This window comes from Lonchura striata, chromosome 5 (assembly GCF_046129695.1).
Source record: "Lonchura striata isolate bLonStr1 chromosome 5, bLonStr1.mat, whole genome shotgun sequence".
NCBI classification, from domain to species: Eukaryota; Metazoa; Chordata; class Aves; order Passeriformes; family Estrildidae; genus Lonchura; species Lonchura striata.
Genome location: NC_134607.1, coordinates 45,161,648 through 45,189,330, shown reverse-complemented (window position 1 = coordinate 45,189,330; position 27,683 = coordinate 45,161,648). Strand labels below are relative to the sequence as shown.

Genomic DNA, 27,683 nt, shown 5'->3' with positions numbered 1-27,683 from the left:
ATACAGTTTCAAAATTTAATTCTAAAGTTCTGAGTTCAGTGGGATTTCAGGGCATTTATAACCTGTCATGACATGCTCAATATGTTGCAAGATCAGGCCCTTAAGTAATGCCACAAGGAAGTATTCAGAATATGAATTTCTGGATTTTATCATTTGGGATGTCATAGAATTGGCTCAACAATCACAAAAAAAATCAAAACATCTGGAAGACATCGCATATCATACTGTTGGTACCTACTAGATTTAGGCAGAAAAGCACCAGTGTAACTTTTTTTTTTTTTAATGCTAGCTCTTTTTGAAATAAGTTGATACACACATAGCTAAGTTCTTAAAAATGCAGAAAATCTCACCAGATCTGAATAAAGGTTTAACAGGAGGATTTCGAACAGACTATTATGACAGCCTTGGGCATGTCATAAATTGGCTGCATTTGATGTAGCAGAACAGATAGAAGGCAAAAGAACCAAGATTTGCAGAAGAACTGGAGTTTTAACAAGACGTATGAAGTGGAATATGAAATATTACATCCATATGCTAGAAAAACCACATGTCCAACAGAAGGAATGGTAGGCTATCAAAGCAGTGACTTAAAATTTGTTGGGTTTGGCAAAGCAAGTCATAATCAGTACAATAAACAGAACACTCAAATACTTAAATAACCTTGAAGAAATGTTGTAACTGCAAACAATATTTCCCTCTTGATTAAAAAAAAAAAAAAAGCAGCACCAATTCTGTTAGGCAGTATTATGTTTTAGGTTTTTTAAAATTTGAGAGTATGCAGCATTACTACACTTTGTTTTTATAGTAAGTACAACTCTCTTGTGAAAACACTACCACTTGTTAAATATTGCATGAAAAATATATCCACATTTGTGGGCAGTAAGGAAAAACAAGTACAGTATATGTAGCAGCAAACTGAGGTAACTGGAAGTATTACGGGTTCTACCTTACAGTATTATGTCATGAAAAATCTTACCTATTTATGGATTTGTCTCACTCAGTGCAACACTGGAACCTTTATCCATTCTTTTAGAATTCCTGAGGGCACTACATCATCTCCAAAACTCTATTTTCTTTCAGCTACTACAGTATGTCACACTAACCAAGATGCTACCTGCAGTGAGCAGTTTAAATTGATCCTCTTCTTTTTGCTTTAATGTAAACTAAAGCTAACATAGTTCATAATTTTCAGGCAGATGTTAAAAAACAACAGAGCTTACTTTAAAAGTCTCCTTAGTGTGTGATCATTTACACTAACTGCATATGACTCTAAGAAATATTACCAGTATTTACAAGCAAGTATTACTTGAGCCATAGGATGGTAGTCCTGCAAGTTGCAGCATATAGGATGTATTTTTCATCTCTGAAGCTAACAAAATATTCAGATTTTTTTTTTTCCTTTTGAGGAGTCTAATGCTCAGGTTTGCAGCAATTTATATTTGCTGATTATTATCTGTGTTTCAGATACCTTTCTATGTGCCAAGATAAAAAACTGCACAAATTGGTCACGCACTTGTAAACACAAAATGTCCGAAACCAGGTTTTCAATAATCATTCCAAGTAAACTACACTGATAATCTGAAAAAAAAAAAAAAAAAAAAAAAAAAAAAAAAAAAAAAAAGGAAGTGTTGATTGAATTGTAAGATTTCTCCCACTTTCAAAGAAAAAAGCACTGGGTCTTGGGTCTTAACTCCAAAGATCCAAAATACCACTGTTCTACCTTGTCAGACAACAGGGTGTACCAAACAAGAAAGTGCTGATTGTGATCCAGCCATTGTTTCCAGATAGAATATACACAAACACAATTACGAGTTATTTTATTTTTTTATTTGGAATGTCCTCTTCACATTGAAGAGGCATGTCCCTCAGGGAAAGGGCATATGATCTCTGCTGTAGGATCCTCACAAGAATTCTGATTTGTGTCTGAACATTAGGGTTCATGGCAGACTGAAGGTGAAGTGCCTGAAACACATTTGATGTGATTTATAAGAAACTTGGACATTAAAAAATATAATTTCTGTTTATCAGACACTGTTTCAAGGCATTTTATTATGAAGTAGTCCCATCACACACAGCAACCTTCTGCAGCATGGAAGAACTCCCAAACACTTGTGTGCTTGCTCTTATGTGCAGATTATCAATGAGTGAAGCAGCAGTTATCCCTGAGTTTACACTATATTTGAAAGGAGAAAGGGCAGGATTCTCAAGACAAGATAAATTAATTGCAAGAACAGGGCTCCATAGAGGTGTTAGTCACTCAGTTGTGATCTGCAGGACCAGCTGTACTTACAGGGAGTGTGGGTATGTAGGAGCCACAGAGTCACTAGTTGCTTGCACGTTGCTCTGCTTGAACTGAACAGTCCACAGCTCTAACACATTTTGTGATGGCTGCCCCAGTCACATAAAATTAAAGGGTGCAATTAAAGGGTGACATTATTCAGAAATTTTCTACTACAGTAGTTATGCAATCCTTTCATCAAACCTAGATATTTTACTCTTTTCCCCATGGAATTACAGAAGGAAACTGCAGTGGCATCCTATGCTAGGGTTTCATCTGTATTTCCAGCTCACATGGATGCATCAGCAAAAGCTCTGCTCTGCCCATTACTCAGAGGGTGTCTCTCCTGAGCAAAACCAGAGAAAGAGGGAGATGGCTCCATTGAAATAAAATAAATTAGGAAGGAAGTAAAAAGGTAGAAGAAAGAGTATAATCTCTAAAGCTAGAGCATTTCAAATGAGCTTAAAGTTTCAGTTCAGTAACTGGAGCACAGATTTTTCTTTTTAAATTAAAATTGACAGGTGTGTAATTAATGCATTGTACATATTAAAAATATTCAGTTTTGCTTACGTCATAGATTCAAGATTTTTTTTTTATACCAGTCTGGGGATATTTAGAAGTGATGCCTGTTTACTAGGGGTGAATCTGGGGATATTTAGAAGTGATGCCTGTTTAATAGGGGTGAAAAGAAATTTTCTTAGCCTCTTTGGGTAATTTTTTTTTTCCTTTTTACAGCAGTATAATAATCTTGGCTTACTTCAACTATCTTAATGATAGTACCATTGGTAGCAGAGGGCAATTAAGAATGCCTTAAAGGAAAAAAACAGCTTCTTCAATCCTATTGCTTACTATAATTTACGTTATCAGAAAGTTTAAGCCTGTAAATCTAGTTTAAAATACATCAAATTGGTTTAGTGGGGGATGCACATCCCAAAAGATAGATGATTTTTTAAATCCATTCTGTTCTGAAAATCTCCTGTGTTTCTTGATCCCTTGACCACAGGCCAAATCACAACACAACTTGGAGCAGGCTGTGAAGGCAGAAGCTCATTTCTGCCTCCTGCTTCATTGTGGAATGGCCCATTTTTGGGACCCAAAGGGCTAATGGTAATGATGGCATAAGAAATACATTTTACAGTGCCCAGTATCATTTCTACTGATGCACTGAAAATGTTCACCTCTACATCACCTTATCACTTTTTATCAGTTCAATGAACACTGACTCAAAAGCCAAAAATCATTAAATCAAAATTGAAATGTCTGGTTAATTTTTGCTGGGTTGTAAAGACCCACAAAAGACGTCTGGTTATTAATCTGCAAGTTTGAGCCAGGCAACGAAGCCAAAGACTAAAGGAACATTAAGCATGGTAAACTGCTAAGGAAAGCTCTTAGTTTATCCATTCTGGGGTCACTTATGCTTTCTGTAGGGCTGGAAATGCTAAGTCTGTTGCTGGCTTTCAGCCAGGCCCTTTGCTGGCGCCAGAGAGACTCATCATTTTATCAGTCTTGCCTCTGTTTCACGAATGTTTAATTGTTTGTAGGATATTCTTAGAACACAGAAATGATGGATCTTTTTGGCATTCAAATCAATTCATTAATTTGATTTATTTGTTTTCCCTAATAGCACAAGAGGTTTCAGCTGAATATTCATTTGGAAGGACTTGGTACATAGAGAAATGTGAGGAAAAACAAATGTTTTTGTTCCATTCAGATTAGCTGGCTGTAGTGCACATGGGAGAATACACAACCCATGTAGATGCAAAAGAAAAGCCAGTATAAATGTTTGCTTTACAGTATTCAATAAGAACTGCTAGAGGCATAACTTGTTCCTGGGGAAAACTGCTTGAGCTCTGTCTTCAGTGTTAGCCACACATCCTTCTGTGTTTCAGGCTGGATGTCTTCCTTTGACAATAATCTCTAAGAACAGAGTACCACTCCAGCACATGCAGAATATAGACAGAGAAAATGTACTCATGCATGTTCACTCTTAAGAAAGGAAAGGAGTATTATTTCCACTTTTTTTGAGAGAGTGAAGTCTTAGCAGGATGTATGCAGATGGCCCTCATGCCTGACTTACCACATATCTTACCTTACCATAACATAGATTTTGCATTAAAGAGAACAAAGAGTAACTCAAACTTTCCACTCTCCAGGGCATCACATTTGGATCCCTATGCAAGTGAGGAATGGGAGATGAGAGAGATAACACAGCAAGGCAAGACAGTCTAGGCCATTATAACTCCTGTAGTTTAATCCTTCTAATTAGATGTAGATGTTTCCTTCCATTGGCTCCATAGGCAGCACTGATTCAGAGTGTTGATGAGAAAACAGTTTCACACATTTGCTGCTGTACTGAAAGAAGTCATCCCAGGAGCTTTGAAAAATAAAGGATGACTTATTAAGGTGGCTGACTGTTGCAGAGGCAGTGCACAAAATTGCTCAATATCATGTAGTTGAGTGAGTGACCTGACATAAAACTGTGCTGTGATCACCTATATCTGGCTGCATAGTTGTCCCAACAAGAACCAGCACAGACCTAAATGACAGGTGCTGCACTGCCTGTAGACATATCCTATGATGTGGGAGACAGTGCCCACCACTAGTGTAAATGATGGCAATAGGAAAGAGGACAATGTATTGCTCTTCTCCATTGCATATCTACATCTGACCTCGTGGCAATTGTACTCTCAGAGCAATATTGAAGTGCAGTAAGGGAGTATATGAAGGTTCAGCAGTGCTACGGATCTCACTAATATGGAAAATTCTTCTGGTTTACACAGACTGTTATCATGAAAGTGAAAATGTCAGTTTTACTTTTAAAAATCCACCTCAAAATCTCATACACATAGATAGGAAAATATTTACCCATATGTTTTTCTCCACATCATCATCATCAAAGATTAATGATTATTGCTTAGAGAAAATAATTTGCACTTTCCTATTTTGGTGAAGTTGAAAAAGTTCATCTGGACTTCAAATTATTTAAGTATTTAAATGTTATCAGAATGAAATATGCCTATGTTTTCATACCTACTTTCATTTTTTTCTTTCCAAAGAACTTTTTAATAATCTAATGGTTTTTTGCATTGAGGATCAAAATTTCATTTATGAATAGCTCTAGTTGTTGAAGAAAGATGGAAAAAAAGATCATGTCAGGCTCAAAAACCAGAAGACCAATAAAAAGAAACAAAAATGTAGTATTTCTTAATATTTGGATTTTATACCAATGCCATGAATGTTGGTGGTCTGACACTGTGGTTTGGCAGTCCTACATTCATTCAAATGCTAAATATTTTTCATCTCAGTTGTGCTCTCAGACATTTGTGCATATGAACAATTTGCTTACGAGCAAGGCATCTGTGCAGAGATGAGCCTATTTGTTCTTAGCCATAGTTATTCACATTTGATTATTTATTATTCAGTCACATATGAATAGCAACATATTCTGGAAATGGTATTGTTCCAGAAATGCTATATAAACAGGACTTCACCCGTCTCCAAACTAAACCTCAAATATTTGTTTGATTAAAACTATAACTCAGGTCTTGAAGACTAGCACAGTAAAAAGGCATGATGATTACAGAAATGGGAACTGAGGCACAGGGCAGTGAAGCAACTTCTGAAGCACTGAAATAGGTCAGTGACAGAGTCTTTTATGCATTCAGCCAGACACCTCAACCTTGGCTTCTCAGGATACTCAGTTCTTGTGGTAGTGTTAAAGCACTGAGATGATTTAATGGACATTTTCTTGGACAAATGGTTCTGTGTGTACTTGTCCAAAATGGGTAACTATTGACTTATATTGCTGGACTCATATGGGATAGATTAATTTTTAAGCTGCAATTTTTCACAACCAAAATGTTCTTCGAAGTAGATATAACTACAGCACATATCATTAAGGGAAAATCTTAATTTATCTAAGAGTTTCTTGCAATACATCCAGAACTCTTTTTATTGTGTCCTATATACTGTAATTTATTATAATTTTCCCATTTTGACTCCTATATGTTCCTATTTCTTTTATGTTGTCCTGGTTGACACCAGAAGATTTGCGCTATACCAAGATTTCATTTAATTCCAAATTTGAGATTATCTCTCAATGGACCAATGACAATCAAAATAGCTACTGTTTATAATATACAATTATGCATATGTGGGATTCAGGGTAAAAGGGATCTGTCCCATCACTGATTTTGAAAATTATATACATTTTATATATATATATATATATATATATATATATATATATACTGTTAGCTTCTAAGACAGCACAGTCAAGACATGTCTTATTAAATAATGTGGAAGGAACTATTATTGTAACAGGTTTTCTTACATATTTATTTCAAAAATTCTTATGTAAATTTCTACGCAAGTGTTGAAATAAAGCAATGTAAAATTAAGACTAATTTTTGCTGATCTTTAACTAAATAGAAAGTGATATTGTCTCTTTGCATCAGGCCGGCTACACCAATGCACTTTTGATGAGACAACAGCTGAAAGAGGTTTCAGAAGGGTTCTGCATGCTGTCACTTACACATTAGGGATAATCTTTTAAGACAATTGGCAAAACGAGTTGGCCACAATCAGGTTGAGGTTAAAAATTTACATAATTCATTATGCAGTTGTCTTCTGGTTTGGATTTGGTTTTGAAGAGCACGTAGGCACCATTTAAAAAATATTCATATCTTTTGGGCTGCCAGGGGACCTTTAAGATCAAAATTTGTCTTTCTAAGTGATACGATTCATATGAAATCTGGTGACGGTGTAAAATTTTCACATTAGTAACAGTCAGTTTGTTTCCATCAGAGAGGCTAGAAGCTGTCATTTTAGGGTTTTTTTCTGCCTGCTGGTATGTAACAGCATTCACACCTGCCAGAAAATGTCAGAATGTTTATTCCAAGAATAAAAATGTGGGCACACATCCGCCTCCCAAAATAAATAGCACAGCAGATATATTCTGTAGCGCCTCCAATACTCACAGGTCGGAGTTAGTCATTCTTCCTGTGAGAGGGTGGCCATCAATCACTGTCAAAGGAAGCCTTCAGTCTGGAGTAAAGAGCAGGGGTACTTAGATCAATGGATGAGGAGCACAAGGAGTCTGTAATGAAAGAATATGCCTTTTCATATTCGTGAGACAGCACTGTAAAGTCTTAAAAGCATCTGGGCTTTAAGAAGGAAAAATTGCAGTATGGAGAATCTGCTGGTTTGCCAAGCAAATAATCTCTCAGTCACAACTTTCTTCTCCCACAAGACCAAAGTATGAATATTTTTAAAATAAAATTGAAATGCCAATGAAACATATTCAGCAATCATCTGCATTGATTTACTGGGAAAAAAGGAAATCTTTGTTCTATTGTGAAGTAGTGCCATGATTTTAAGATGGTAAATGCATAAGAAACATCAAAACTGATATTCAGAAATTAATTTAGTTTGTCAAACTTATTCTTTTCAGATGAGTTCTAATAAATAAGTCTACTTTCAAAATCTTCCATTTAAGTGATATAAAAATAGAACAGAACAAGAAAGCTTTACAGGGAAAGGTAAAATCTCTTTATATTTAAAGTGCTGAAATAGGGTTTGTATTGCCTAAATTTCTGTCTCAGTCACAGACTCCTTGGGTGACCCTGGATGAGTTATTAAATCTCACTTTGCTTCAATACTTCAATACTCACTTTACTTCAATACAGAAAGAAAATACTCCCTTTGAACTTGTTGTTTTGCAATTATTGAAGGGCAGCTAATGTGGTGTAGATTCTCATCTGACAGAGAATCCAAGTGAGGAAAATGGTTGTTTCAAGCTCTCTCTATAGCCAGAGCAGGAGAATAAGAAGCTCCTTTGACATTAAATGTGATCCAGCTATGGCCAGAATGGTCGTTTAGTGGTACCAGTTTTCATGCATTCATAGCAGAGGAAACTTAGAGTGACCAAACTCCATATACACCATTTGGCATACCTGGTTGGCCAAAAAGTTATCTCTCTTCCCCCTCACCACCCATGCTGATATGACCTCCTCCAGAAGAGTTGGTAACTTCTTTCTTTGTGTTTCATGGGTCAAGCTCCATAGCTAGACTGTTTCCCAAGAACTAGTGTAGAGAAAAACACGTCTTATGCATGGCATCATCTGACTACAAGGAGACCACAAAGCCTTAAAGGCCCTGTATCTACAGTTCTCACAAATTCAATGCTCTCCGTACTTTTTTTCCTAAAATGTTTTTTATGAGATGTCTGAAGCAATATTTTTGTCAAGGTTCTGCCAGTAACAACCTCTCAACTTTCTGAACCGCACCTTAGATGACAAGCTGAAAACAAGCAGGAACTCTTTGGCTGCTGAACAGCTACTTATTCACACAGCAACTAAATACTTAGCTTTTCTTAAAAAAAAAGTTTTGAAACAGCAAGGTGTACCAAAAGTCTGACTAAATGCAGTCTAAGAACAGACAGAAAACTCGGGTAAGGAACATAATTGCAATGCTCACACATCATTTATGTATTTTATTATGTTGAACGGAAAAGAATTTTTAAAACCCCATCAAATATTCTGTTTGCAAATGAGGGCCTGGAGAGATGCACTCATGAAAAGTGCAGTATTTTTACAGAAAGAACCTATTTCAGCAAAAGAGAGGAAAGATATCCTTGGTCAGGGCACTGTCTAGAGAAATGGAAGAATTTGGATCAAATCTGTGATGGGAATGAAAATCAAAGGGATTTAGATCATGACCTTCACATCCCAACTGGCATTTCAAGACCACCCTGCTTTCTGTCTTACTTCCTTTTCTCCTGATTCTCCAGTCTTATAAACTCTGGCAAATCTTGACCCAAATTTACATTTCTATCAATTTCCTGCACTCTCCAGCCCCCTGAATATGAGAAGGTTTCCACCTCTCTAAAAATAAATAAGATTAAGATAATAAAGAAAGATCATCCATTTCCTTTGAATGTGAACCACAGTCAGAAACTATATTGTCTTCCACCCCTCCTTATGCCTATTTATTGAGTGCCTTCCATTTCATTAGATATAGTTTTATATGAATACAGTTATATCAGAGCAGGGAAACCAGAAATGGCTTACTTGGAAAAAAACCTCCCAGCATTTATTTGATTTTTAGCCTTCTTAAATGCAGGCAAGGATAAATACCTCCATCACAGACTACAGAGTATTGTAAGTCTCTGGCAAATGCTTGCAGGCCTTCAAAATCTCTGAATTTAGCATTTATTTCTCTCTCTCTTCATTCTCATAGCAATTGAAGGGTAACCAAGGAGACAAACAGTCCTAGACTGAATATCTTTAAGTAGCATAAACTCCCAGACATTGATAAGAAGAGTAGAGAATTGTTTGTAGCCTATCAATTAATGCTACTGTGAATATGTGATCTTTGAAACGAGCATCCCACAGACAAAACCTAGAGGTGAAGGTACCCACCAATCCAAATGGTTTATTTAAAGATGGCTGTATTAGCTTAATCCTAAGGAATTTCAGTGAAATCTCTGAATTTCTTTGAGAAATTCCACATTACAAGAATTTCAATTTATGTAAGATGCTTATGCTATGGGCTAGTGGAAAGGCTTTGATTTCTGTCCTTTTCCTAGTTGCTTCTAGGGAAATAAAGAATCAATCTCCCATAGTACTTGGTACTTTGTAGTGCAAAAGACCATCCATTAAGTGTTCTGATTTGGTGCCAAGAGTGATAGAAATTGTGTGGATAAAATGCGAGCAGATGACAAGCTGAGGTAATAGTAATGACTCCAGAGTTTAGTTGCTATATACACTTGGCAGTCACATACAAGTTTGAAGGGGTTTTTTTGATGGTTGTTTTTTTTGTTTGGGTTTTTGTTTTTCACTTTGGTAATCTAACAGGGAAACAGTTTGATCTTTTGAAATTAAATTAGACAAGCTGTTAATGAAGACTAATTGCTTTGCATAATTTAAAATATGTAGAAAGAGTTCCCTTGATCTGTGCAAGATGTACTTGGTTATAAGTGGGGCTTAAAAAAAGAAGATTACTCCAAGCCATTTGTGATCTTCCTAGTTTGTAATCAAAGTGGAAACCAAGACACCCCTGAGAAAGCTGTAGCGACTCAGAAAAATGCATCACTGCTCTTTTAGTTTTCCTTGTCTTATAGCTTATCTGTTCTTCAATGTTGTACTCACAAGGGAAGATGAGTGTCCCCTCCACCCCCTCCCAGCCTCTCTTCACTGACAGAAACCCTTTCCATGCTGTGCTGAAGGAAGACTTGTTACCTCATTAGAGCCAGGAGCCAGAATCTGCCCCGGAAGCTTTACTTTTCAGGTGTGTTTGGGACAAGGACTACAAGGAGAGGAGTCTGCAAGGCCAGGTTGGAGGAGTCTTTAAGCAACCTGGTCAAGTGCAAGGTGCCCCTGACCGTGGCAGGGGGGCTGGAACTAGATGATCTTTAAGGTCCTTTTCAATGTGAACCATTCTATGATTCTGTGAGTGAGAGTGGAACTCCCATGGCTTGGAACAGACTGATTCAAGTATCTCCTTAAGGGGGAGGGACCCCAGCAGCATGAGCAAACACAAGCTACAATGACTGGGATCTTCTGTCATCCTGGTGGCACATTATCATGTTACCCCTTCACTAACAATGTGGTCAAACACCACATCTCTTCAGGAAGCTTATCCAAGGCAGAAAATTATGCTGATTTTTTTCTTCTGGATTGATTTTTTTACAGAGCCAATTCACTACCTACCAGACACAAGGGAGAAAGAGCAGAAACGTACAGCTGGAGGTGGAGGTGGGATTTGCCACACCACTGATTTAGATCAGCTTAAAATGCTGTTGAACTGCACTCTTGAGGACAATTCACAGCCTAGTTTCTCTATATAAAAAATAAAGGAGTCTCTAGAGAGCAGTAGGCTCTGCATGAGGCAAGTTGGAGCACCTAAGCTAACTGCTTCAAGTCAGCAGCCTGACCCCCCACGTTGAAATATGCTGTTATGCAGTAATGATGTTTTGGACACACTTGGGTGACTGGTGGGTTGGGCTTTTTTCTGCAATGTTTATTGATTTAGCAAATGTGAAGAAAGGACTGACAAATCTGGCAATTATTAGTGACTCCATGCTGTAGCCTGCTTGCAAACATACAATGTTCTGAAATATTTTCCAAAGAGCCTAGTTTAAAACAGAATTATTCACCACATTACCCTCTTCGCAGATGATTACCTCTGTAGTAACTAATCTGTCTCTTCTTCATACCTGTTTTCTTGCTCATAGCATAATTTCTTATTTAAAATACATGGATGCGACATACTCCAGTATGTCTAGGGGCACTCAAACTGGCAAAATTTAATCACGTAAATTTATGTCCTCAGGTATAGAAAACCAGCTTCCTCTGAGCTGTAGGTCTACTCACAGGAAAAAGAAAAGCTTCTTCCAGAAGCGTGTGAATTGTTCTTCCTTTCTGAACCACAGCAGGTGACACAGCTACTCCCTAAACATCATATAAAAAGCCTAAGAAAATGAACTTATAATTTATACATAGGAAATTTAGTGCCCAGAATTAAGTACTTGGAGAAAAGTGTCATCAAATATTTTCTTTATCTGCAGAGTGAAAAAATGTTAAGAACACAAGCAGCCATATAGTATAAAAGGATGCATTGTTCATTTTGAGATCATTCTATTTCTAAAGTCATATACTATAAAGTATGGTTAGGTAAAAGACTGAAAATGTCAGAATTCCTCTATTGCCAGGAACCAGGACCACTATTCAAATTTAAGAGAAGTTGTTCTTTGTTTACTCTGATATTAGTGACTGGAAAATCAGACAGTGCAAGTGAAGTAAGGAGTTTGGGAACCTTTTGCTGAACTATGGAAGTTTTTTAGATGAGCTCAGTTTCTGAAAATATGAGTTGCTGCACATGGCTAAAGACCTACTATATTTGCAGGCAGAAAAACTGCTCACACGTTTATTTCTGGAAAACAGTGACACCTAGTGAGCATCTGGACTGAAACGGAGCATTCCCTGGGGTCTTTAGGACTGAGCCTTCTACCTGGATTTAGCTTCTTTTTCTACTACTTGAACTTCACAGTACCTGGAATCAGAACTGCATGTGCTGCTCATCTCTGGCAAGGTCTAATGAACATAAACAGCAAAGTAGCTGTGACACAGTATGGTGAGGAAGTGGGGTGACTTTGAAGAGAAGCGTGGCAAGGAATGTGTGGGTATGTGGCCTGGGACAGATTTGTTGCAGCAGAGGAATTACGGTGGTAGCAGAGTTGCCTAGGCAACAAGCATCAAACTGTCAATGGTCAGGAGCTGGTATCACAACAGCCAGAAATCACAAAGTGTGAGTGGTTCATTAGTTCAGCACTTCCCTGGTAGATTTTCTGTTCCTGGACTCCTGGGAAGCTCACAGCAGAGTTCATAACTGCTGGAGATCCCAGGGCAAGTAGTCATACTCACTTCCACTTGTAGCCAGGTGGACTTCCCCAGACACTAGTCTGAATTCATCCATGAGGTAAAGCCTGTCTCCTATCCTGGGGTTCAGCCCAGGACTATGATAGCGTGTGGACACATCCATGAAGAAGCAAAGATGTTAGAGCTTTGAAATAAAATGTTTTTGGAACTGAAAATTCCATTCATTTTACATTGTAGCACTATGAATAAGTGAGGAGAGGGATGATACTCCAAGGACCTGCAGACAGAGGAAAGGGCGTCAAAAGGAATTGGAAATGAGAAGGAAAATATCTCAAAGATTGCAGTGAATCACACTATGATCTTGGGGTTTACAAATTGTTTTGTGATATGCATACACCAAACTGGAAGTTTTCAGTACTTCATTAGTATCAAGAGAGGGGATCTTTCACCTGTGTGATAAATGACCATTATATCCAATCCTATCTGTCCAGTCTGGAAACATCCCTTTTATTACATAAATTACATATACTTTATTAGTATTATGAAGGATACTGGGTCAGATTCAGCAGTTTGTCTTAAAGCAATCTAAGAAACAGGTTTTCTGTAACTATGTTACTTTAAAAAGGCACAATCCTTTTACATCTAGATTATTATATCCCATATATTTACCTGCCAACATCTGAAGAAACTCAAAAAGGTATGATAAGGCCTAGACTGGTGGAAAACTAAAGGTAATTAAATCTTTACCTTATCTGCTATGTAGTTGCTAGAACTGGAGGATGAGAAGTTTATTTTACATAAATGTTGCTACTTGAATAGTAAAATTCCCACTGCAACATGAGTTTTTGACCATTTTCTGTGTCATGGCATTTACAGTGCTGGTTTTTTTCTTTTTTTCCTCGCAGCAAATGTTGGAAGAGCGCACACATTTGAGGAAAACTTGTGCAAATATCTCAAATGTCAAGAATGGAATCTAAACACTACCCCATTGTGTTACAGCTCTTCTTCTTATCTCAAGGAAAAGCACAGTATGTGGACATCTCAAGGCATCTGCATCTTATTGGATAGGCACAACAGGACTTCTTAGAAGAGGACTGCTGACTGTCATAACCACACTGTCACCAACACTGACACTGGCTCTCAAGTTCCTCTTGGAAGAAGGGTTTTTCTGCAGAGATCCGATGAAGAGTTTGCTATAAGGAGAGAATGAGCTGTTACACATCACTGGAAACATGACACAGGAGTCAGACTGTGTGACAGCCAGGATATGGGGGTCAGCCATAGCCATGTTTGGAGGACAAAGGGAGCAAAATTGATTTTTTAGAAAAAGATCTGTTTGCTACAACCCTGCTGACATGGGCAGGGACACCTTTGACTAGACTAGGTTGCTCAGAGCCACATACAAACTGGCCTGGAACATCTCCAGGGATGGGGTCACCACAAGTTCTCTGGGCAACCTGTTCCAGTACCTCACTATATAGACAGCATACAATTTCTTTGTATCTAACCTAAACCTATTTTTTTTCAGTCTGAAGCCATTCCCCCTTGTCCTATCACCCTAGTAAAAAGTCCCTCTTTGGCTCTCTTGTAGCCCCTTAAAAGGCTGCTCTAAAGTCTCCCTGGACCCTTCTGTTCTCGAGGCTGAATAACCTCAAGTGTCTTAACATGTGCTCATAGAAGAGGTGCTCCAGCCCCGTAATCATCTTTGTAGCCTTCCTCTAGACTTGCTCCAACTGATCCATATTCTCCTGAGCAGGATACAGTACTCCAGATGGGTGTCTCACAATGTGGAGTCTACCAGAGCAGAATAGAGGGGAAGAATCACCTGCCCTGACCTGATGACCACACTTCTTTTGATGCAGCCCAGGATATGGCCGGCTTTCTGGGCTGCAATGGGCTTCTTGTCAACTGCACCTTTAAGCTGGCCCTGTTGAACTTCACAAGGTTTGCACAATCCAACAGGCTCTCAATCCTGTCAAGGTTCCTCTGGATGGCATCCCATCCCTCCAGCATGGTGACCACACCATGCAGCTCAGTGTGACCAGCAACTTCACTGAAGGTGCACTCAATCCCACTGCCCGTGTCACCACTGATGATGTTAAACAGCACAAATTCCGATACCAAACCACCAGGAATGCCACTTGCCTCTGATCTCCATTTGGATATTGAACCATTGACACAGCTCCTTGAGTTGACAATCCTGACAATTTCTTATCCACTGACAGACCTATTTTAAATTACTTACCAGGATATTGATTTACTATTTAAATGTCAATATTAAGGGGAAGTGAGAACATTAGAGAGACTAATTTTTTCATAGAACTAGTGAGATGTATCTATGTGATTATTATTTTTGACAAGGTCATGTTTTAGGAATGGCACTCTCCAATTTCATACTCCCACTAAAAAGAAAACCACAAGCTGCTCCCCTTCCCTCCCTCCGGTGGGAGACAAAAGGCAGAGATTATGTGTTGAGATAAGAACAATTTAATGGAAACAGCCATGAGACAGGAAAACAAACAGTAACAGCAACAATACTAATAACAAAAGTGTACAAAGAGAGGGTGATTTCCATGCACACATGCTCGCCAGGCCCAGAACAGTAAAACACAATGGCAGACATGGCCTCTGTACACCACGCTTTTCCCCGACTGCAAGCCACACTCCTTGGAAGCTAGAGTCCCTCATTTCTGCTCCCCAGCAATTACATGAGATGGTATAGAATAACTACCTAGAATGCCCACACAGATCCAGGTTTGCTTCTTCAGAGCAACTGTGGACAAATTAACTCTGGCTGAAACCAAGACTGACAACTACCCAAATAGTTTTTATAGAACCACTTTCCAGATTTTGTAAGACTTAAAGTTTCTGTCAATTAATAATCTATAATTCTACAGGCTAGCGTGTCTGTGATACATTAGACAGACCTGATCAATCCTTAGCTGGAATTGCTGATCCACCTAGAAGCCATCTTTGTTACTTATGCTAAGAAAAGACTTGTTCCCACTCAGAAGTAGATATTCTCCATATGGTTAGACCACACACAGTGATGAAGTCTCTACTAAATCCTTTCCACAAAATGATAAATAAAAACAATTAAAATGAAATAGCCATTCCTTTTGTTTGTGCTCTGTTTTTGATTTGTCTTTTCCTCTTTTTTATCAATTAAAAAGTCATGGTTAATTAGCACAATTATTTTCCTTGCCTTTAATCATTGTGTCCCCTAGGTGCTGGTGAGGGACTCCATGTGACTAGGAGAGAAGGACTGGAGTCCCTGAAGTAGCATTAAGAGAAACAATTACTAAATGTTGGCCTCTCATTTTTATTTCTCCAGATTATAAATTGCAGAGGGGAGTTTAATTTACTTCTTGGTTTGAATTAAATTACGTGCTGCTCAGCAAATTGAACATGTTTTTTTCAACCCACAAAGTATTTAACATTCTTTTCCAAACTAGAATGTTTACTTTACTGTCCACAGACCCTCATTCTTCTACTGCCATCTCCTCCTGTTTCCCTGACCACTTTTTGTCTAGTCTCATGTTTTTCCCCTTTGACTGCTGTACTTCAGTTATTCCTTTCGCAGTCAGACTGAATCAGGGTATTAATGCCTGTTCTGTCTCATGTAACTAGTATTTTCCTTTTCACTCATACCTGTTTCAGTATTTCCTTTTGAGCTTCCCTTTTAAACAGGAATAGGTAGAAGAGGAAGTTCCCTGTGTTCCATCCTGACACATTATGACTCCCTGCTGCTAAGAACGGAAGTTCCAAGGATGCCCTCCTACTTTTGCAATAAATCATACATTTTTGATCTGATGGAATGGCCCATGAGCATTCCAGACAGCAACTAGAATTGAATATATTCAGAGCAGATGAAATTTTGAGAAAATTTTCCTTTCAACTCAAAACAAACAGCAGTTACTGCCTCCATAAACCCTCAAGTACACACAGCCAAAACTTTGTCAAATATGGATCAACATTTTACAGTAATAACAATAGATACATGATGATATCAGAATGGTTCTTACATTCCATTGAAAACTTGGACACATGAGAGACAGTATCATTTCAATGGGTACCACTTGGCATTATTAGGTAGAGTCAACTTTGTTACAATAAAATTAGACAAATGCTTTAAAAGAAACATGGAAAGTTTAGTATAAAATTTTTAAAAATTATAGGCCTTAGGAGAAGCTGGAGGAGAAAAGCACTCTCTAGTGGAGGATGCTAGGAAATCTTAGACATTTAGAAATTGCAGATGTTCTGAAATTTTTATTTGTGCTCTCTTACTTAAGGAAGAAATCGTGTTTTATTTCTGAATCAGAACACTTCCAACTATCAACAAAACTATGTGCAATTGGGTATCAAGGCTTGCTAGGAAATTGTCATACAGTCCTCTTAATTCATAAAAATACTTCCAAAACTGTAGATGGAAACCTGAGTCATGTTTTGCTATAAATAATTAATTTTTTAAAAAATGTGCACACTAGATTTTTATCCCTTAGATGATTCCATTATTGCTCTCTTCAAAAGCACATTTAACTGTAAACACAATTTAAATATTATATTATAAATATTTTATATGTATTATTGAAGTGAGATATTAATTTATTACTTTCCAGTTTATACTTCTAAAAAAAGCAGGCAAACCCCTCTGCTGTTCCCCCAAATCCCAAAAAACCCCAAACCAACAAACCACCCCCTAAGAAAGAGCATTTTTAATAAGAAAATATGTGTCTTCATTAAATATTAAGGCAGGTTCATAAACGCACACTGTTCAGTTTATATGAATTCACTGATGTGAGACTGGTCTTTCTTCCAGAATCATATTAAGCAACATCTTCCTGATATTATTCATTTACCCACCTTCTTTCCCAGAGGGAAATTGTTTGAAAGAGATTTTAGAACAAATATTATGTGTATTATTCTGTGGGTTTATCCTGGATAAAGGAAGGTTGAAAAAATATGTCTTAGACTTGTAATGAAAGTAAATTAGCTTTTGCTCTAAAATGTCTCTTAATCCCTGTGGAATTTCATTCCAAGATTTTCACTGGCTACTGAAAAAGACTGTTTTTAAGGCACCCATGAACTTCAGGGGGTTGTCTGAGTATAAGGAACTGTGTGAGTAGAAAGGTGAAGATCTGATACTTTAAAACAACTATCAACCTTTTAAAAAATATCCAAAGGTAGATGGAATTTATCCAGAGATTTAATCAGGCCCAACTTGAGAAATCTTGGAGTTATCACGTACCTTCTCCCTTAGCAAAGGCATGTATAACTTCACTGGACATGAACAGGTAACAAAATCCTACCAATTACCTAAATTTTCCGGCTAGAGCAATTACTTTGATCTTACAATTACAGTACGCCATGTGCCTAAAAAAAAAAAATTAATCAAATTGTACCCTAAAGAAAAATAATTAATGGAAAAAATCTTCTACCCACTGAATCTCTGAACAGTGTTAGGCTGAATATTAATTATACAAGATGTTTACTTGTTATTTGCTGAGGACAACTGCTATGACTCCTGTCCTTTAATAATCCGTGAATATCAATTAGATACTGACAGATGACAGTTTCCTGTTTATGTTCGTGTCTTCCAGTTCAAGGTGCTTCAGTTTCTGATGCACTGAAACCTCTTCTCCTGCTGCAAATATATTCTAGAAACATTGAGTGAAAAGACAACAGGCAAATAAAAAAAACAGTAAAAAAACAGTAAAACCTTTTTGATTTAACTGAATGTTAAATCAGTCTGAAAGAGATGACTAGCAGTTTGGTCTTGAGCTAGGATGAGAAAGACAACTTTGCATAAAATTGCATATTCAATTAATAAGATTTTGACTGATTTCAAGGCATGCTACTCTTCTTGAAATAGAACATCAAAGTAAACCATCTGAAGCTAATATTGAAAATAGTCAAATTCCCAGATTCCCTCATTTTATCTGAAGCTGACTTTAACCTGAAGCTGACTTTAACCTAAAGCTGACATCCACGGGTTTGATCAGAGTTGCTCAAGTTTTGATTCACTTATCTTTTCACAAATTTGGTTACTTCTGTGTTGAGAAGTTTACATTTAGCATATAAATAGTACTGTACAATTTACTTTAGTTACTGCATCATTTAGAGGCGTACTACATAGTTATTAGTAACCAAGGATAACTTGCTTCCATATTTAAATACGTATTAGTGTACACACAGGCACATATATGGGTATTTTACCAGTATTTCATGAGAAAGCCATATCATATCAAATTACTTTGACATAAAATAACTGACTGTACAAATAAGTATATTTCAAGAGAGATATTCCTAGCCTTGACTAAAGGTCTTTTAAGGATAATCTGAAACTTCTTTCTATCCTTTTCTGGCTGTGTTGTAATTTAAAGCACCTGACTTTATAAATCCTGATGCCCCTTGTAGATTATTGGAGGATGATTACTACCCTATGGTACAAAAAGCATAAAAGACAGAAAAACTTGAAATCTGAGAAAATTATGACATGGTACCTGGCCTGCTCCACATACTTGCTTTGAATGGACCTGCACAGAGAGCCACGGCTAAATCCATTTGCTAGGTACTCATGTATTTGTTAGATACTCAGTGCTGGTTAGGAATATACCAGCCCCTTACAGGTTTCATTTAGTACTTAGCTCCTCGTGCTGCAGATTAAGACTTGTCAGCCTTGTGTCTTTAACAGGCAGATTTTAGTCAGGTATGCCTGAATCTGTTTGATTCTTTCCCAACAGCTCCATCAAACAGGACTGAATTGTTTCCTTCTGAGCTATAGTCAACATCTTAAGTAAAAATTTTTTAGAAGTTATATATAAAATATAAAAATAATACGGTCTTGCAAAATTCTGAATAATGGTCTTGAAGTTTCAGTTCTACAGACATAGTCACAAATTAATAGTTCAGAGATTAAAATACCCTTGCATCCTCTCTTCCCTCCTCCTCCTCGCTATCAAGGTTTTTGTACTCACAGCTGAGTCAATGTCAGTTTTGCATGTCTGTATTAGAGATTGTGCCAAAAATACTTCGGAGGGTCTCAGACCACTTTAGAAGGCTGTAATCCTATACTGACAGTACTCATTGGGGAATATGATACATTTGCATTGGTGCAATTATGACTTTGCCCAGTGGCACTCTCCCAGGACACATGCTATTCCCTGATGCATTTCCTGTAGCATTTACCTTTCTGCACTGTGTAAAAATAAGCCTTCTTCCCATCCTGGCAACATCATTTAGTGTGAGACCTAATTGTACATGCCATGAGCTTTCCTCTGCTGAGATTGCTGTATATTCACACAAGCACTCACCAAAAAGAAGTAATTTTTCTGATTTTCATTAATATCTCAAAAGAATCCTTTGATCTACACATATAACCTTCTCTTCACCCCTCCTCCTCCTTCTCCAACCTGTTTTCATTTATTAAAAAACACTGCTTCAGTGTTTTTCTGAAGCTTGTCAAGGGACAAGAGATATGAGGATCCTTATTATTCACGTCAGAGAAATGTGTGATTCTCTCTCCTTCAGATATATTCCCTGTTTGAGTATCTGCATATTGCTGCCTCTTAAACTAAAGATCAGTTTTGAATTTGGCTTACATTGTTTTAGCTTCCTCTTAAAGCAATTTGTCAATGAAAGCCTAGTGTAAAATGACTCCCAGACAAGGAAGATGGTCTACCCAATTTGATAACATTAAGCGTGACTTTGTAGCAGCACATTCAACATGTCTTATCAGAGATTAATGTACTATGGAAAAATATTGGAAAGAATTGGCCATATCCCACAGCATTTACCTCACTTAAAATTATTGGCAATATTCAGCTGAACATTTATTTCAACTCTACACTTTGAATACACTTTAACTAAGTCATTCACTAATGATCTCCACTCTGTGAATATAGTTTTCTACACGTCAAAATAAATTTAAAAAGCAGTGAAACTAGAGAATTCAAACTGATGCAACATGTTTTAGCTTACTTTCTGTGTAACAGCTTCCCACTCCTAGTAATGCTTCCATCCTGCATTTACAAGACTGCCCTTTTAAAAGGATGCATTGATAAAAAATTCATCAAATTATTTAGTCTAGTCTTAGCTTCCCATTGAATTCAACCTATGCATGAGTTGGATGTCTTATGTTTATGAAGTTTAAATGTTTTCTTGGATGTGGGCTCAGAACAGTATCTTAAGAGATTTCCCCAGTGGAAAATAATTTCCTTAACAGGGTAGTGGTGAGTCATCTGGTCTTTGTGCCTTAGGGCTCTGCAAGCAAGGTAAGTACATATTGCTACAGCACTCAAACCATGGTTGCCTCATCTGTAACCACATGGGGAAAATCAATACCATTAGCTTCAGTGGTTATCCTCTTGACATACTTGATCCTAAATCCTTACTTAGAACACACAAGGGTGAGGACTAGTGGACAAAAAATACAAAACATCAGAGGACTGAAAGTAAATTTTTAATCTCTTCCTAGGAGTTGGCTAAATTGTAATTGGTATTGCACAACTCACTGAGAGAAGCAAATACAGTCCTCTACCTGTTTTTGCTACATGCTCTGAGGCCTGGGCATGTAGGAACTGAAGTTATAGGGGCACAAGTGTGGTGCACTATACAGACAAGACTTATTTCTTTCACTTATTTTAGCTTTCACCTCTTCTAGTCAGGGCTAAAAGGATTAAAGTGTAACAGGATGTGCTGTAATTTGTATATACCCACAGCAAATTATCATCACAGTAGAGAAAGCAGCAGAAATCTCATGGTTTAGCAGGACATCTGAGGCACAATACTTACAAAAGATTTGTCTGAAATGACAGGGCTAAAATACCACTCCTTGTTCAAGGATCCTTGATCATATTAATTCCCTGTTTCTGGCAGAGCTCACGACTGAGTGCTGTCTTCCAGCCCAAGCCTTTTCTCACTTATATTGCTGTCAAGAGAACGACCTGACTGCCTATACGTGCATGAACAGCCGTGTGGGGGCTGGCAAAGGAAGCTCGTTTGCATATGTACAGTCACACATGCAATTGCATCTAGGTATCAGGGCCTGCGCAGTCCTTCCCATCTCTGGATGAAGAAAATTTCTGCACAAAGGCTCATTCAAAGCCAGTTACAGCCAAGCAAGCTCTGTCAATTTCCTTTGCTGTTTTTTACATTGGGCACATCACTTCAGTTGCAGACCTGACCATGCATGTACATTGCTTGCCATATCCAGTAACAGACTCCTGTAGATGGATCACTTGTTGGGTGACACATCTGCCACTGGCTCTCAAGGTTGCCCTCCAGAAAATCTTTTGATCAATTAAACTCAACTTCAGAAAATTACCTTGTTACAAGGCTGCATCATGTTTGGCCTCTTTGCATTGCTCTGGTAGCCGTGCAATCAAATTCCCGAAGTGTCTCTTGAGGAGGTGTTGCATCAGCCTGGTCTGAACCACTGCCTGGAGTTCAGTGGTTCTGTTTTCATTTATGTATCAGCCGTGATTTTTCACAAAGCAGTTTCTGCAAACTGCTTATTTTACAACACGTGTTTCACAACACACTGAAGAGGAGGATTACCTGTACCATAAACCCACATATCCTCAAAATCCTGCCAGAAATGCCCAAACTCCTGAGATCGCCTCCTTGGCGCTGCAAGACTGGGAGACGCAACCTCCACCGTTCCGCTGCAGCGGGAGCCCCGAATGTTGCTCGGCTGGAAGCCGAGGAGCCCCGCCGCCCATTCTCGCCTCCTCCCAGAACATGCCGCTGGGACTAGATATCTCTCTTTTTGCCTCTCCTATTGGACCTTGCGGCTTCCCGCGGCTACTGCGCGGCCCCATCTCCCGCCGCATCCCGCCGCCCGTGCTCGCCCCTCGCCTCACCCCGCGCCAGGCGAGCGGGCAGGTGAGGGCGGCCGCCTGCCCGCGCGGCGTTGCGCATGCGCAGCGCGCTCCCAGGCATGCTCACTGCCGGGGGCGGGGGGAGCGGGACGCGGTGCGCGGCGCTGCCCGGCTGCCCTCGGCTCCCGCGGCTGCCCTCGCCTCCCTGCGCTCGGCTGCCCTCGGCTGCCCTCGGCTCGCACCATGCGGCGGCGGGCGGCCGCCTGCCTCCGGGCGCTCTGCCTCCTGCTCCACCTCCGCGCCGCAGGTGAGCGGGGGCGGCCGCGGCCGGACGGCGGGGCGGGCGGGACGGCGGCGGGGACCCGGCGGCGCACCTGTTGTGGCGGGAGGCGGGAGGCGGCGGGTGCCCGGCGCGGCGGCGGCCGCCCGGCTCCGAAGCCTGCCGGCCCCGGGGCGGCGGGAGCGCTGTCAGCACCGCGGACAGCGGCGGCCCCGGGCGGGCGAGCCCCGCGCTGCGCGCCCCGCGGAGCGGCCGCGCTGCGGCCCCGCATCGCGAGGACCTGGCCGGGGCTATGACAGCGAGGGAAAATCGGGACTCCCTATAGTCCTTCTTCTTATTTTATTTATTTATTTATTTTTAGATACTGGTGAGGAGGCGTCGCTACTTGTGTGTGCTCGTGGCAGCAGTGGTTTTAGAAAGGGAAATTTCAGCTGCGACAGCAGCAGGCATTTCGGCTGTTAGCGGTGATAATAAATCCTCTCTCTGCTTTGCTGGCAAAATGTGTGCCTCATTCAGAAATGCAGCGAGCGATGAGCGCCCTAGTATATATGTGAAATTCCACTGCCGGTTTCGTTCCTGTAGTCAGAGCTTATATTTCTGGCATAAATCTCAGGCTTCCTTTAAGCCGTGAACAACTGCGCATCGTTCAGAGCCTCCGTTTATCCTGTGCAGACTTCAGCATATATTATCTAAATAAGGAAATAAAATCTGGGGTAGCTGTATAATTTAATTAAGTTCTCACTTAGTAAAGTTGAAGAGTTTCTTTGTTTTGTCATTTATGACAAGCTTAGCCACAAGTAGTAAATGCTTGCAAGTTCTATGAAGTTTAACTAAGAACTACAATTAAATGCACAGGTACTGATTCTTTTGGTCCTGAGAATGTTGTTTTTAGGAGAGATTTTTAAGATGCAACAAATTTGCATTGTCTTACTGCAGAATCATTGAAAGGAACAATTGAACATCATGTTTCTTAATACAGAAGAATTGTATGAACATCCCAAATAAGATCTATTATGAAAATAACTGCTTTTTTTGTTTGTTTGTTTTTTTTTTTACAGTTGTCAGGAGAAATAACTTTGTCTCGGTTACTAGTATTTTAATTCCTTGTAATATTAGGCTACACTTCATAAAATTTATGGAACATCTTTCCTATAAATCTATAGTTAGGATGCTCATGCTCTTTTGCCTTATATTCATATGTGCAAGAGCTTATTGACTGAAAGATGGGAGCATTTCATGATCTGTTTTAATAAAAGCCTTAAGCTGCTTTTAAATTGTTCTTTTACAACATGTATTAAATTGACCATCTGTACAAAATTAGAGTATAGCCTCTATTTGACATAACATGCCATCTAATCTCAGCATATCCTCTATTAACAATGGAATTTACATGAGTTTTATTTTGCTTCATTTTTCTATCCTGCTAATGAAAACTAGGTATATATTCTGCCAGTAAGATGTTCACTTTCCTTACTAAGTTCTGCTTGTTTCATTAAGTTAGTGGGAATTCTTGGAAAGAGATCTTGGTCTTCATTATGCAAATGTCTCTAATCATAAGAAAAAGAGAGGAAAATAGATGTTTATATGGTGCTACTGTTTTGCCTGAGTAATCATGGAAAATAATTATTTCAGAGAAGAAGAGGGGGAGGATGTACAGGAGCTGAATTCAACCTTTGCACAGTTGGGCACAGTTTACACTGAGCACAAGAGCTGTGCTTCCTGAGGCAGGGCTGCATACAACTTGTTCTTACTGGAAGTCATTGAAGATGACACAACAGTGAAATAACAAAGGAATCTTAACATCCTAAGATATCTCTGTTTCATCTGATAGAAGTAGAAAATTTGGTCTTACACAGGCTACCACTATCTTTTATGTATAGCCTAGACTTTTGAATTATTTATGGTGATTTTGAAGCTTTGATTCGTGTGAAATCACAAGATGCATTCTGCTTGCTATGTCACAAATTATATCCCAAATGTCAGTTTTTATGTAATGTGTTGGAAGCTGCTTGGGTTTTTGTTCTGAGGCAGAATTTTTATGAGACATGTTTCTAGAGAATGCTGAAGGTATTAGGAAAATCTCCCTTGATATCAGTTGGTGGTAATAGATTTTAGAGAAGACGTAAGTCTACATTTATTTCAGCTAATGCTACAGCATAAAGAGTTAATGTGTTTACGTAGTGCTCATATAGCAAATCTAGTTTCCTTTGGAACTACACTTCTACTACCATTGTAGTAAAATTTTCTACAAAAAAAGGCAATGTTCTTGTCAAAAATGTGATCCGAGATTTTCATGTGCTCAATAAGGTACCATTTTACTGAGTTGACTTAGATACCAATTCCAATATAGCATGACAGTAATGTTATCAGAAAATTAAATATGATTGTGCTACCTAAAATAAGACACTTGTGTGTGCATCTCTGAAACAGAATTAGGCTCTTCTGCTGAGTGCAGCAGGTGAAGTAATCAACCTATATAGAGCTTGCTGTTGCAGGAAGACCTAAATTTGTAGTGAGTGATTACAGGTCAGCATGAACCTTCCACTTACATTATGCATTTCATGAGAGAGTGCATGACAGCGTAGGTTATACTCTCTTTTAGTATGTATGATCTAATACACATGTTCTTGCAATAACAACCTAGTGTATCCCAAGGTGACTAGGAGGCACTGTCTCCTTGTAAAAGAATGGCAGGTAGTAGGAAAAACACAAAGTGATGCATTTGACTAACTTGTAATTAGAGAGCCATTTGAGTCATGCACATTACTCAATTAATTACCTCTTTCACCTAATTTTCTTTTTTAGCAGATTTTGTTAATGAAATTAAAATATATGATAAATTAAGTATCCAGTTACTGGAGAATTGTGGGGAAAACCAGTACATCTGTGATTCTGTGAAACAGAGAAGAAAAACAACCTGACTGGAAAAAACTTACACAGTTAACAATTATGGTATTGACTCATCACCTGCCTTGCATAAAAAATCTCTCTTAAATAGAGCATTTTTGCAGAATTGGCTTTTAGAATAAACAAATCCTGGTCCTGAAAAGGCAAAAAGTTAACAACTGATTATTTGGTCAGGTCATCTATGTCATGATTTCTTGAGAAAGGCCTTAATAGCTTGCTAAGAGCTTCTATTACCTCATTTTATTATTCTCTCCATCAGTGAAGACATGCATTACCAGCCTTAAATCAATATGAACCAGTACTTTCCTGCTAGCCTTTTCAGAGAGGAAGTGTGTAGATCCTTTCTCAACTTGTTGATGGATCCATTCTTCCAGCCCCTCAGAGGAATCACATTTTATCTTTTTTTGGGCAATGCTGTAGTAACAGGAGGATTGCTTGTATCAAACCTGAAGTTTCTTTGACCACAAACTAACACTCCTTTGGGTAGAATTTGCTAGGTAGAAATGTGTGTTACAAATATGCTAGACTGGTTGTCACACAGCTCACAGGGTAGCCTTACTAAGTTCTGCTGAGTTCAGCTTTCCTGGTCAAACATGCACTGTGTGATATTCTCATGGCTGGAAATTGATTGAGTGCACTGCAGTTTCTACTTAGATGTTGGGCAGGCCTATTTTCTATAAAATGCACAAGCTCTGTCACAAAAGTAAGAGTCTGGAGACTACTTTTAGGGTTGAGGTGAGATCTGCACAAAATGCATTTGCCATCAGATCCATTTTAGTAAACTCATACTAATGAATGAATAATTCTAGGTTCCAAATACATTTAGAGTGAAAGTGAAGGAGCTATTGATTTAAAAAATGAATAAGGGTGCTGCTTCATTATACTAACATAATCTAAATGAAGCTGGTTCTTATAATTGCCTTCTTTAAAAACACATTGCTGGCTATGAGTGGGTGTTTTTACTAGAAGAGTCTTTACTGTCTTTTATAAGTAGGACTCATGGATAATCAGAGGGTAGTCATCTGTCTCTTCAAAGGTTCTGTTGGGGGAAAAACAGTTTTATAATTCACTATCTGACTTCATCATTTTGGGGAAGTATTTAGTTCGAAAAGGGACTCATCGTATTTTTCCATGTGGAAATTCTTGCTATTCATAATTTTAAAAGACATCATCTTCCATGAGAGATTTATGTTGAGTACATCCATTAGGAAATTATCGAGGTTTGTGGTCTTGGAATCTCTGACTAATTCCATTTGTTGTATTATAAAGAAGACTGAAATATCTTAGACAGTGAAGGCTTGTTTGAGCTTCTCTGGAGAGCAAAGTAGGAGAGTTGCTGAAAGTCCATGAACTAGGCTCTTGTGGGACTATGTCTCACTAGAAGGAGGCTAATGACGTAGCTGTGGGGCTCTCTTTGGTGGTGGCCCTCCCTCCACAGGGATCTCACAATGATTGCTGTGAGAAATTACATGGAAGCATAGGGCTCTTACTCCATAAAACACAGTTATTGTGCTGTACAATTTTCAGCATGGCTTCAGAATAAATACTTGGAGAAGTTAATAAGATCTGCTTAGAAATCCTTAGTGGAATTTTTTTAGAACAATACTGCTATAAAAGAAAGCCAAAACTTTAAGACTGGAGTTGAATTTGCTTCACAACAGCTATAGATTTTCATGGAGATACAATTTATTTCCTTGAAATGCTATGTATTTACATCCATCTTATGCAGAGCAGTAATCACAAAACTGGAAAATCATTGCATCAATTTCTTGCACCTTCTGGGAAAAAAAAAAAATCTGACAGGAGTCTATGTGGTACATTAGTGCCCTGGCATAAGTATGGCAGAATACTTAAGTGCCTTTGGGACCACTAGCTCATCTCTTAATTCACATGAGTAGACCTAGTGAAATCAATGGTCTATGGTATCTAGTTTCAGTATTGATGTATCAGCCAACAAGCCCATGAAATGAGATGCAAAGCATCTTTTTGAAAAAGATATCTCTCACATGCTTAATCCT

The 27,683-nt window shown here is 38.6% G+C and overlaps 1 protein-coding gene across 1 annotated transcript in view; it reads left to right on the top strand.

The window, feature by feature from the left end:
• Window positions 1-22,603: 22,603 nt before the first annotated feature.
• Window positions 22,604-27,683, top strand: part of PTPRR (protein tyrosine phosphatase receptor type R) — a 135,882-nt gene continuing 130,802 nt past the window's right edge. Inside the window, exon 1 of the mRNA XM_021528964.3 lies at window positions 22,604-22,785. Coding sequence (XP_021384639.2) covers window positions 22,722-22,785 — 64 coding nt within the window. The 5' untranslated portion in view covers window positions 22,604-22,721. The remainder of the gene's footprint in view (window positions 22,786-27,683) is intronic.